The sequence below is a fragment of the Scylla paramamosain genome, chromosome 28 (assembly GCF_035594125.1).
Source record: "Scylla paramamosain isolate STU-SP2022 chromosome 28, ASM3559412v1, whole genome shotgun sequence".
NCBI classification, from domain to species: Eukaryota; Metazoa; Arthropoda; class Malacostraca; order Decapoda; family Portunidae; genus Scylla; species Scylla paramamosain.
The window spans coordinates 17,672,251-17,684,750 of record NC_087178.1 but is presented as its reverse complement, the minus strand read 5'-3'; the positions used below and the strand labels follow the sequence as shown (position 1 = coordinate 17,684,750).

The 12,500-nt window shown below is 42.6% G+C and overlaps 1 protein-coding gene across 6 annotated transcripts in view; it reads left to right on the top strand.

Moving 5' to 3' along the window:
* LOC135115022 (supervillin-like) overlaps positions 1-12,500 on the top strand; it is a 156,257-nt gene that overhangs the window by 78,640 nt on the left and 65,117 nt on the right. For all 6 annotated transcript variants that reach the window (XM_064031446.1, XM_064031449.1, XM_064031445.1 and 3 more), the window contains one exon: positions 1,326-1,815. In XM_064031446.1, the coding sequence (XP_063887516.1) occupies positions 1,326-1,815 (490 nt within the window). The remainder of the gene's footprint in view (positions 1-1,325; positions 1,816-12,500) is intronic.

The following is a 12,500-nucleotide window of genomic DNA, read 5'->3' as shown; positions in this document are numbered from 1 at the left end:
CAGTAAAATGATAAGCAGAGTAGATGAGAACTGGCTGGATAAAGATGACAGTGGAGGTTTAGACCAGGTGATGAAAGAATGTTGAAAAGGAAGATGGAGAGTTTTCTACTGTAGTCACCCCCTCAAGGGAAGTACCAGGTGTATAAATGGATAAACAGCTTCAGATATTGTTGGAGTTCAGTAAAACACATACCATGAGCTGTAGAGGTGAAGGATGGTTAGGATGTGACCTCTATCACTCTCTCTGTATTTCCTCCCTGCTGCGAGAGCTTAAGCAGTCTGGCAGTCAGCTTAAAACTTATAGAGTAGCATTAAGTAGTACAAAGAGTGGTGCAGCTCGTAGCCGGCATGTACATCAACCATGACTTCATCTTTGAGGTTGTCAGTGTGGCCGTGTGTGCGTCACATATTGTCAAAGGCAAAAATTTCTTTAACTATTGATGTGCCATTGTTGATGATCACCCAGCATCAGGCAGGATGTGTTAGGAGTGCAATTCTACTTATTTAATCAGTCAGACATCATATATCTGTGGAGAATATGTCAGTCTGTATACCTTGTCCTTTTCCTGCAATTTGTTAATTCACAGTGTAATTGTATGTAGTGTCATTTTACTGCAGTATAAATATGCATACGTGCTCATAATACATTTGGCTGCTGCTAAGAAGTTTGAATAGTGACGAATCCACAAGGCAACTAGTTATTGCTTTCAAGACGATAGCCACAAAAAAAAACAAGTTTGACCAAATAGTGAGTGTTATGTTGTAAGACAGAGTTACTTTCTGTAGCCATACCACCTGAAACATTCTTCCACATTAATGTTGGTCAAAATAGGGAATAGACAATCAGAAAACTAACTTCTCCATCTCTCAAAGCCACAGATCTTTAAACAAGCAATCAAAAACTGAGTATTGAGAGACCCAGCATTCCATTTAAGCTCCAAATAGGATAAATTAGTTGCTGTTGTCATGTGATAGTAACTCCCTCTCCTTGTGCTTTATAATCAGCATGTAACACCACCAGTTTTGTTGTAGCATGTATTTGTAAAGTATAATTATGGTTCAGTAATACCAGCACTTCCACAACTCATATTATGGAAGGACAGCAAGAGTTTGTCACTTTTAGTACTGACACTCTTCATCACTCCTGCATCACTCTACCTTTGATCCAGCCTCTCACACCAACATCGACTAACACAGTGACTTATAGGAAATGAGGCAGAATACACACAAGGGCATTAAACATGTAACCATAATCACAATGCATTAGAGATGTTTTAACTAGGCACTTTCTTGTGACTCATTAATCACACACCTTAATCTTACAGACGACGTGACACTCACCACCGGCAACACCACACAAGGCCCAGAGTGTGACATTGCCGACTCTATTCGAGACATAGACCCTGTGCGGCACAAGGATGACCAGTACAAGGGTGACGTGCCCCACAAAGCTGACCCCTACAAGACCGAGCACCACCGCGCTGACCTTGCTGAGGCACTGAGGCATGTAGAGCCCATCAAGTCCAGGGACGACCTTGCTGAAGCATTGAGGCAGATTGAGCCCATCCATTCCAAGGAGAGGAGCAGAGAACGAGAAGGAAGGGAAGAAAGCTTGTCAGTCAGCATTCGAGAGTTTTCCTCCACGTCCAAAGTCACCACCAGTATGGGAACTATGGTGGCCACCGCCTCCGTGCCGCCCCAGGCCTCGACCGTCACGAATTCCTCATCATCCACCTCTGAGAACGAGTTGAAGGTTATCAAGAATGAGGCGATAATGAGGCGGAAAACCAACCACACCAGAAAGTACGACGAGAGGTGAGTAATGACCAGAGTGTTTCTACCTGTTCTTATTGTGTGTGGAATGAGTTAAAGGAGGGACATTCGTTGCTTTTGTTTATCATTTTGTGTTTTGTGGTGGTGTGGGGAGAAAGGAAATTTGCATGCTTAAAATGATTTTCACTGTTTTGATTTGTAAATTGTGGCTTTTTTTAATGTTTCATGATGGGTTAAGATTGGAAAAAGGGGAAAATGTTTATATTTTTTTTATGTTTATATATCATTGATGCATATCCTTGTAGGCACATAGCTGTCTTTTGTACTATTCTCCATTTTTGTAAGGAAAATAATAGGTAAAGTGTATGATAAACATGGAAATATATGCAAAGAAAACCTAAAACACTACATTCACAGAATCCATACAGAATTTTAAATAAGAAACTATTAGTGACATCGTTCACATACACAGCCCAAGCACCTCTAGTGAATCTTTTGCACGTCTTGTGTCTCGTATCCCATGACCTGAGAGACAAAAACTAGCAACACTGCAGTGATTATGGTAACCTGCCTCAGCCACCCAGATATCTCCCATTCACAGGAACATGATTTTTTATTTCCTTTCTGAAGCCTTGACTCTTAAGACGAAATGACATGACATCTCAGAAACCTTTGAAATATTTTGGATTTGCATTTTTTGGATATCATGGATAATCTGAATGTAAGGTGATCGCTGATAGTTGTAAAACTTGAAGGGACACAATATTTCAAGGGCTGTGTCTATACAGTGTAATGACTGGAGTAAGGAGTAATTCATGCCTCATCTTTGCCATCTAAGCTTATATTTTTCTCTTAGCACAAGTTGCTGTGCTGGGATTTTAGGAATGTGCTGTTAAGAACCTAAAGGAAGCTGCAAGAAGCATTTTCAAAGATAGAAGAGAAATTATTAATCATGAAAATGTTTTGATTTAAAAGAGTTCAAGGATTGAGGGATTGTTCATAGATAAAAAGAAAAATAGTTAATCTTAGGAAAGCAGTTAGTCGTAATAGTCGGAGGAGCAAGTGGGTGTTCATACTGAAACAGAAATTATGAATCCTAAAGTTGCAAGAAATTATAAAAAATGAAGGAGGCAAGTGGAAAAAATTAAGGAGGCAAGTGGACATTCAGAGTGTAAGGAAAAATCTTTACATGTAATAGAAACTGTCAATACTGAAGACTGTCTGAGAAGTGGCTGGCTGTTCAGAGTTGAAAGAAAGATGGTTATTTGTATTAAACAAATGGTGCAAAGTTAAGTCTTACATTTGAAGAGTGACTGTCCCTTAAGAGTCAAGAGAAAAATTAGTAGTCTAAAAAAGGTAAATAAATGTAAAATAAAATGAAAACCGTGAATATTAGAGGGTGATGTGAAGAATGAACAGCTGTTGAGGATAAAAAGAAATGAAATTATTTGTAGAAAATATAATGAAGGTTTTTTTGTTTGAGAAGTGCATAGCTGATGAAGAAAAAAGTTATTTATAAAAGGAGGGAGGGAATAGTGCAGCCTACTTCATTAGTGACATTCATAACATTCAAAGATAAAATAAAAATCATTTCTAAAGAGCCACAGATAGTAAGGACGGTTTTCTTTTAAAAAGCGGCCTTTCAAAAGTGAAGAAAAATCATTAAATACACACACACACACACACACACACTTACACACACACACACACACACACTTACACACACACACACACACACTTACACACAAACACACACACACACACACACACACACACACACACACACACACACACACACACACACACACACACACACACACACACACACACACACACACACACAAAGAAAAAAAAAAGGAAAAGGAAAAGAAGAGTGAAGTGTCTGTGGAAGCCTCACCACATGATAAGGGGAATTAATAATGATTATAGCGTTATCTTGGCCTTGTGTATTCCTGGGCTTATCAGTCAGTGTCGTTCCCCAGGCATGGCATCCCTTCCCCTCATGCGCACTCCCTGGATAAGGCTTGTGTGTATCGTGTGGATATTAAGTGCTTATTATATTATGATTTTTGTAGGACTGAGAGGTGTTTGTTGTGCCAGTTTGGCCAGCCTGACCTGATTAGGGAGTGAATATAACTGAAATGTTTGCAGTAATCGTAATAGTGATAGTAATTGTATTGTGCCTGACGCAATAAACAGAATTCATGGTATTTTGTGCTCAGAAAAACAACAACAACCATGACAATAATAATAATAATAATAATAATAATAATAATAATAATAATGACAATAATCAGTCTATCAGTATGTCTATCTGTAATGATAATAATAAGAGTAATAATAACTGACACTCGGAAATTAATCCCCATAAGCTATCCATTTTAAACACAAACTGCAAAACCACCAATAAATAAAGCATTAGAAGTGTCAAAACTAATATATCACTTAAAAGACTTAACAACACTTTAAAATAACGGCAATAATAATCCTCACGACTGCTCTTCAATAAGCATAGCGATATTAACAGCGGCACAGACTGGAGAGCGAAAGCAAACACAAGGTAGAGAGGCAGGCGGCGGGGAGGAGAGACAGAGAGAGCGCCACCCATATAACCTTCATTCGTGCTGCGTGACTCAATAACGCATCAAAACCTGCGCCATTATATCAGATGACTCAACTGAATACCTAACGCCACCTGAGTTATAGATGGAGCACAAAGAGGGTAGAATAGATCGTCTTTATGTTTGCTGTGGCCCTGTTTGTCTCTGTCTACTGTAGTCCTTGTGTCTTCTTTGATCCTCTATGTCTTTCTTTGGTTGGTTTGTTGGTTAATTGGTAAGTTAGCCTGTTAGTTTGTCTATTAGTTTATTTCATTTCATTTTATTTTATTTGTACGTTTATCTATTCATTTTTTTATACCTTGTGTCTCAACCCCTGTTCATACCACACCAAGCTCACAAGGAACTGTATGTCAAACGTCTCGGAGCTTCAGTGAGTCACTCCGGCAGCATCCTCAAAAACTTCAGGGTCTTATCTCCACTCCACCACCTCGAAAGGACTCTGGTGGTGGAAGTTATTGATGTTTTCAAGGTTGTTTTCATGATTTTAGTGTGAAAGTTTAATAATTCTGTATCATCAACAGGAAAAACAAAAATGAAAGTCCGACAGATCATTTATGTGGTCTTTGAAATTAGTGCTTATGAGAGCCCAAACAAGGAGATTGCTTTACTGAACCTCCTTGAACCCAAAGCATCTTAGGATACCAGACCACACAGGGGCCGTATTCTGAAACGCTTTGCTCTCTCACCGCCACTATTTTCAAAGGCCACAGAGATGATTATCCGAATTCTCAAGAGCGTTTCCCCTGTTAATGTAAAAATCTCGTTAATCTGTCTCTCTAACACCCTTAAAACCCTTGGAGCTTCAACAAGAGCCTTCTGAATGTAGTTGAAATATGACACCAGGTTTTTAAGAGTGTCCGGTGAATCTGCACCATCAGTGATAAAAAAAATATTCATGAAACCCTTGAAAAACATTCCTTATGAGGGAAGAAAGCCCCTCAAAATTCAGGCCATGGTTGCCAGCATCAGTATTCCTTCCCTAAACATAGTGAAATGTAATTCATCATCATTATAACCTCATTTCCTTTGCGGCGGGCAGGGCAGGGCGGGGAGGCATAGAATCGAAAAGCGGAAACCGTCAGTCAGTGAGAGTAAAGTAAAAATTATCTTGTGAAATGAGCCACAGAGAAATCGTTCAGTGTTGATCCTCTCTCCCTTCCCTCCCTCCCCGGAACATAACCTTGCAGCAGTGGTGATAGTGGTAGCAGTGGTTAGGTTAGTAGTAGTAGTAGTAGTAGTAGTAGTAGTAGTTTGGTTAGGGATGGTGGTGGTAGTGGTGGTAGTAGTAGTAGTAGTAGTAGTAGTTTGGTTAGGTTAGTAGTAGTAGTAGTATTAGTAGTAGTTTGATTAGGTTTGTGGTGGTAGTAGTAGTAACAGTAGTAGTAGTTTAGTTAGGTTAGTAGTTGTAGTAGTAGTAGTAGTAGTAGTTGTTGTTGTTGAAATAGTAGTAGTTGTAGCATATCAAATATACATAGGTAGATAGTTAAATGGATATATAAGCATATATTTAGATAAACAGATTTGTTGATAGATATTTTACTTGCAACAAACATAAAAAAAAAAAAACATAACTATGTAAAAAAAAAGTAGGTAAAAAGTCAACTTAAATACCGCTAAAAAAAAAGAAATGGAGTAGAACCAAAAGAGAAAGAAAGAACAGAGAGAGAACCCAATTTTATATTCCGAGATGTCTCAACTTACTTCATATCAGAATCAAGAACTCCACAAAGACTAGGAACTCGGCACGTGACTGGATGGGATATAATTGCCTGATGCTTCTTTTTTTAGTCAGGAATACTGTGTAGAATTAAACATCACCACTTTGAGGAACTTAAACGTGGGTCTTATTGGTGCAAGCTTCTCTCTCTTCCTGGAAATGGCTTCGTAATGAGACGTAATGATTTTGTGCTTTAATTTTTACCTCCAACGCTGATCTCTCTCTCTCTCTCTCTCTCTCTCTCTCTCTCTCTCTCTCTCTCTCTCTCTCTCTCTCTCTCTCTCTCTCTCTCTCTCTCTCTCTCTCTCTCTCGTGCCGGTCTTTTTCAGGTTACCATGCATTTAATTAGCTTCTCTGAAAATACTCAGGTGTGATGGGTCTGATTCGACGCACTTGGAAGCGATGCAGATAGAACCGCTCCCGCAAAGATCCGTGGTGCGTGTGTAGATTTATACCAGTAGAAGTGAGGCGTGTGGGAGTGTGAGGCGCAGAATTCCCTGGCTAATGAGGGAGATAGTGTGTGTTGCTGTGTCAGGGCTGTCACCCAAAGCCATCCATCCACATCCGTATCCTGGCCAGAGCTCTCCCCCCTCTCTCCGCTCCCCGCTGCTCCCCATCTCTCATCCCCCGCCCTTTGACACGTCACCATGCAGCGTCCTCCTACCACCCCTGGCCCGCCACAGCCTGACGCATGGCCTGGCTGGGGAAGAGGAACTAGGATGTGTGTTTGGAAGGGTGACGTTCCTTACTCACGCTCATGTTTCATACTTCGCTCTACTTTTAAGTTTTTTTTTTTTTCTTTTTTAATCTTTTTCTTTCATCTTTGGAAGATGACGTCGATGAGTCACGCGGATATGTTTTCTAAATAAGATTTCTTAGATACTTTGAATAGCTGCTTGGTTTGAGTCCTTCCTTTGGTGTCAGCTGTTTACATTGAGAGACATGAACCGCAGGTGTTTCGTAACACACCTGTTATCACACATGTGTACAGAGTTGCCAGATTATCCAGTGGGGTTATTAGTCTGCTTAGGTACTGTTCTGTGTTCTCATCAACCTTAGCACTAATTACACAGGCGAGGCTCTGACTTAAGGTGACCGCCTTCGTCCAGCTGGTGCCAGTGCCGCGGCCGCCGTGGTGCCTCCCACGGCATCCTCGACCCGCGGCAGGCTCGCAGCGGGGACGAGAGCCTCCGTGGGCCAGGTGTGGCACAGGCCCAAAGGCGCAACTCGTCAGTACCGGACTTGAGTCTGAGCGGGGGAGCACTGAACTCTTGAAGGCAAAACTTTAACCCGCGCGAGGCATCACAAAGACACGCGCCTCCAGCAGTGCGTCGTCAGGAGGGAAACTTATGAGTGGACATTCATTGCTTCATAATCCTCCTCCCACGGCTCAACAGTGAGACACGAACTGAAAGTCGTGATATTTATATCTTGTTACTACGAAGACGCCCGCCACTCAGGAGCACACCACGTTCATTGCTTCATTTCCTTATGAGTGAGCCTCGCCCCACAGCGCCTCGCCACCCTGTGGTGTGGCTGCTCCGGCCCCGTCACCGCCACGCCTCCACATGCCTGTAAACATGGTAAGGGGCACCACCCTTCACACTGGCAGGGAAGCTGTGAATGAATCGATCAATCAATGAAAATTAGAAACAGGGAGTGATATACGAAGTCCTCATCTCCTCGTCACTGGGAATTTTTCAGATCCTATTACATATTCTTTATCAGAAGTATTTTGCTTAATGACTCGCATTAGCTTCTCTGGCTCAGTTTATTACCCCAAGCAACATGAGTTTATAATCATGACACCTTGAACCTCGTAAGTCTGAAGCCTGTGACGGAGTGGTGTGAGGCTGCTGTGTGTCAGGCCGCACAGACAGCCAGCGAGACACAGGCACCTCCTCCCCGCAGCGTGCCGTCCGTACCCCCGTCAGCAGGTCTGGCTCCCCGTACACCGCCCATCGCTCACCACCTGTGCGTGCAGCGCGGCCAGCTGTTCCTTGCTTCCTTGTTGGGAATAATTGAATTAGGAGTAAATTGTTTCACTGGCCCGGGTACCCTGCAGTGCACTGGCCTCGACCAGCCAACACTGTAATGCAGGGGAAAGTTCATTCCAGTGTAGAACAACGTACGGATTCACCTTTCCACTGCTAGACTTTTTTTTTCTTTTTTCCCATAATCACCTGCAACTTTGTAGACATTTCGTACTGTAGTTATTCAAATAGTTATGTAGCCCAGAAAAGATGAAAAAAGATAGCAAAACAGTAAAATGATTAAATATAAACGCCGCACCTCACAGGACAAAACACCTGGAATAGCCATGACTCGTTACTTAGCAGGTGCGACAAGCGAGAAGCAAGACAGGTCGCCTCCTTTGTGACACGATCGAAACGGAATGTTGCTGGGCACGAGATAGGTGAGGCAGGGAAGAGGGGGAGTGGCGGGCGCTGCAGGCGAGGGCGAGGCAGGGGCGGCATTGAGACACAGAGGGTGGTGGGGAGGGACACTTAGCAACGCCCTTAAGACACGACAAAGACCCGAGTCCCGCCCCGCCATTATCACGTCAAGGAAGCAGGTTGTGTGTGATCATTTGCGTTACGAGTTGGCTACGTGTATTTCTCTCTCTCTCTCTCTCTCTCTCTCTCTCTCTCTCTCTCTCTCTCTCTCTCTCTCTCTCTCTCTCTCTCTCTCTCTCTCTCTCTCTCTCTCTCTCTCTCTCTCTCTCTCTCTCTCTCTCTCTCTCTCTCTCTCTCTCTCGTAATTGGTGTTGCAAGTACTGTAATATAATTTTGTCCAGTTGTGTTTGTTGCTTTTAAATATTGTTGTTTATTTTGAGTTGTGTTTGTTTTTATTTTATTTTCATGCTCTTATTCTTTCAAGAGATTTTTTCTATTTTATTTATTCGTTTGTTTGTTTGTTTGTTTTATCACTATTTGTTGCGTTCAGTATTAGTTCGTCGTCAAAGGCTCCTTTATTGTTTTCTAGTGTGTGTGTGTGTGTGTGTGTGTGTGTGTGTGTGTGTGTGTGTGTGTGTGTGTGTGTGTGTGTGTGTTAATTCATATATTTTTATTAATTAATTTGTGTGCCATTTTTTATTTTTTTTTATTTATTTTTTTATCTTTTTATTTATTTACTTTTTTTTTTTGAGTGTTGCCTGCACTTCTCTTTCTTTCCAATGGACATTATTTATTACTAATCATTATTTGTTAGTCTTGCCTTCATCTTTTCTCAAGGAACTATTTTCTTTATCTTTTTTTATTTACTTCTATTTTATTTTACATTATTTTATCTTATTTTATTTTTATTTATTTTCATTATTATTTTTTTATTTATTTATTTATTTATTTATTATTATTTTTTTTTTTTACTTGGCTATTATCTTTTTTTTCACGAGGGTTGTTTCCTTGCATTGGCGTGACGCAGGCGAGGCGAGCGTGTCTTTCAAAACAAAGCCTCAGATGTTCCCTCCTGATACCTCGTGATGTGCGGACTGATATTCTTTTTGTCCCCTGCAGGTTACGTTATGGTTTTCTTCACTCGTGTTTTCCATCTCCTTTTCTTTTCTTTTCTTTTTTTTTTCCTGTGATGATATGCTAGTGTTGCGTGTGGTTATCTTGGATGTTTGTGTACAGTGTTAAATTGTTGTGTGTGTGTGTGTGTGTGTGTGTGTGTGTGTGTGTGTGTGTGCGTGCGCGTGTGTGCGCGCGCGCGCGCGCATCGTATACTTGTTATTCAAGTAGGTAATTATCAAGCATTTAGTTTGAGAGGTCATCATGGTCCAATTATGGTTAATTGGGCTGAGAGAGAGAGAGAGAGAGAGAGAGAGAGAGAGAGAGAGAGAGAGAGAGAGAGAGAGAGAGAGAGAGAGAGAGCGCACAGAAACAAAGAGAGACAGGCAACCTTCACCTTCAGACAGACAGACATACAGACAATCATCCACACACACACACACACACACACACACACACACACACACACACACACACACACACACACACACACACACACACACACACACACACACACACACACACACAAGCAGAGATCCACTCCCTACCAGTGTTATCCCGCTTAGCCTGAATAGCCGGCACTCAGCGAACACGGACACACGGACGGACACTTGCGTCACTCACCTGTTGTACTTGTCGCGGCCACGCTGACAGGACAGAGTGACGGCGGTGTTTTTGCGTGCGGCTGCCTGAAGGAGGAGGAGAAGGAGGAGGACCTGGCGACGCCGCGGCTTAGCATATAATGTTATCGGGCATGGGTGAACACAATGGCGGCTCCCGTGGTGTTCTTTTGTTGCCATGTTAATGAAGGGAGCACAAAAGTGAGTGTTGAAACGTCTCTCCTCCTCCTCCACCTCCTCTTCCTTGTCGCCGAGTCCCCGCCGCCGCCACCGCAGGAGTCTTTTCTTTTTGCTGATGCATCTTTGTGTCGCTCTATTTTGGTTGTCTTCCTTAACGTGTGTCGCCAGTTTACTCGTCTCTCTTAACCTTTGCTAATTCATCATACTCCTTTTTGCGTGTACAGTACTTCTTTCCACATCTCGTTTTCTTTTTGGCTGGTGTATCTTCGTGTTGATTGTTTTGGCATCACCATTACGTTGTGTCGTTGGTTTGATTGTCTCTCTTCACCTCTGTCATTATGTAGAGATTTTGCTTCTACAGTTCATATTCCTGGAACCGTTTTCTTACAACTGGTTCTTTTTTTTTTCTCGTACCTTCGCTTCGCCTCCTTTTTAGTCCCCTTTACATTTTTTGTCTCTTATTTAATTGTCTCTGTTAACCTCTGTCTCCACTTCAACTTTTTGCTAGCGGTATTTTAATTCCTTCCGGTCCTTTTTTCCTGCTTTACCTTCACGTTACTTCTTTTTTAGTCCCCGTTACCTTTTGTCACTAATTTAGCCGTCTCTCTTCACCTGTCTCCATTCTAAACGTTTTACTAGTACTGTATTCATATCTACTTATCTGTCATATATGTGTTCTCGCTAACTGCCTCTCTTTGTCTTTATAAATCTCTGTAACCTCATTTCCTACTGCTACTGTATTTGTTTCCACAGACATTTTTACCACTGTGTTCGTTATTGCTTCCTACCTACCACTGCTTAGCTCATCTTCAAAGCCTTCGTCATCCTTTTAATCATATTCCCAGCCCTTATCACTAGTCACCTGTTTCTCTGTTAGGAAGAGGAAGAGTAGGAGGAGGAGGAGGAGGAGAAGAAAGTGAAGATGAGTGATCATATTCCTTTTCCGTCATTAGTTATCACTTCCTTTAAGAGAAGGAAGAGGAGTTGGAGCAGGTGGAGGAGGAGGAGGAGAAGGAGGAGGAAAAGTTAAGGGTTAAATCATCAGGGAATGTTGAAGGGGTTAGGACGCTAGGTGCAGGATACAACAGGAGGAGCAACTTTAAGAGCACTAAGAGGAGGAGAGGCTGTGGGGTTGCCAACTTGAAGGGTTGATGGCACCAAAAACAGCGCTCGTGAAGGATGACTGCCGCTCCCCTTGACCTCCCCACCACTCCCCCTTCCTGTCGCACCCCATACCCTCTGAGTCACTGCACAAGGGGAACAATTTTTAAGACTAGGTTACCACTGCGCAAGTCCTCGGCTCGTTACGTCATGGGGGAATGAGGCAGATTCGTCGTTCCTCACCACGGCGGGAACAGCTGAGGCGAGGGGCGTGAAATTCCACTCCAAGAAAGTATACAAGATTACTGGCAGTGGACGTCTTATCTTCCTGCCTCCTCTTCGCCACCTCTTCCTCTTCTTATACCTCTTGGGTGTTTTCTTCCTATTTTTCTCTCGTAGTTCTCATTTTTTCATTATAAATTAGTCTTTTCTCGTTTTTTCTCCTTTATGATGTCTCTACCACCTTTTTCTCTTCTCGTAGCTCTTGGTTTTCCTTTTTTTTCCCCTTTGTAATCTCGTCCCTCGTCTCTCCTCTCTTTGCCACCTCGTACCTCGATATTTCTTCCTCGATTTTTCCCTCATCTCTTTTGTAACCTCGTCCCTTCCCGTCCCTCGTCCTCTCCTTCATGATGTCCAGGCAGCTCTCTCCTCTCCCTGATCCTGGTCATTGTGAAGGAAAGATAGCGAGTCAACGAGGCGGTGAGACAAGTGAGACAAGAGTGAAGCAACTGCCTGAGCTCCTTCATCGCCTCTTACATGTGTCCTTTTACCTCCCTCCTTCTCCTCCTCCCCCTCCGCTTCTCTTCCCTCAAGGGGCCAATAATGCTTAGTAAGGTTAGCACTTGAAAATTACCTCGTTATTAAAGGGCGACTCTCACCTTCAGCTACACACCTGCGCTCACTGCTCGCTCTCCTTGTACACGTGACCCCCGCGAGTGTCTGACGGAGTGACACCTGTTGTACCTGTTGTTGTGTGAGT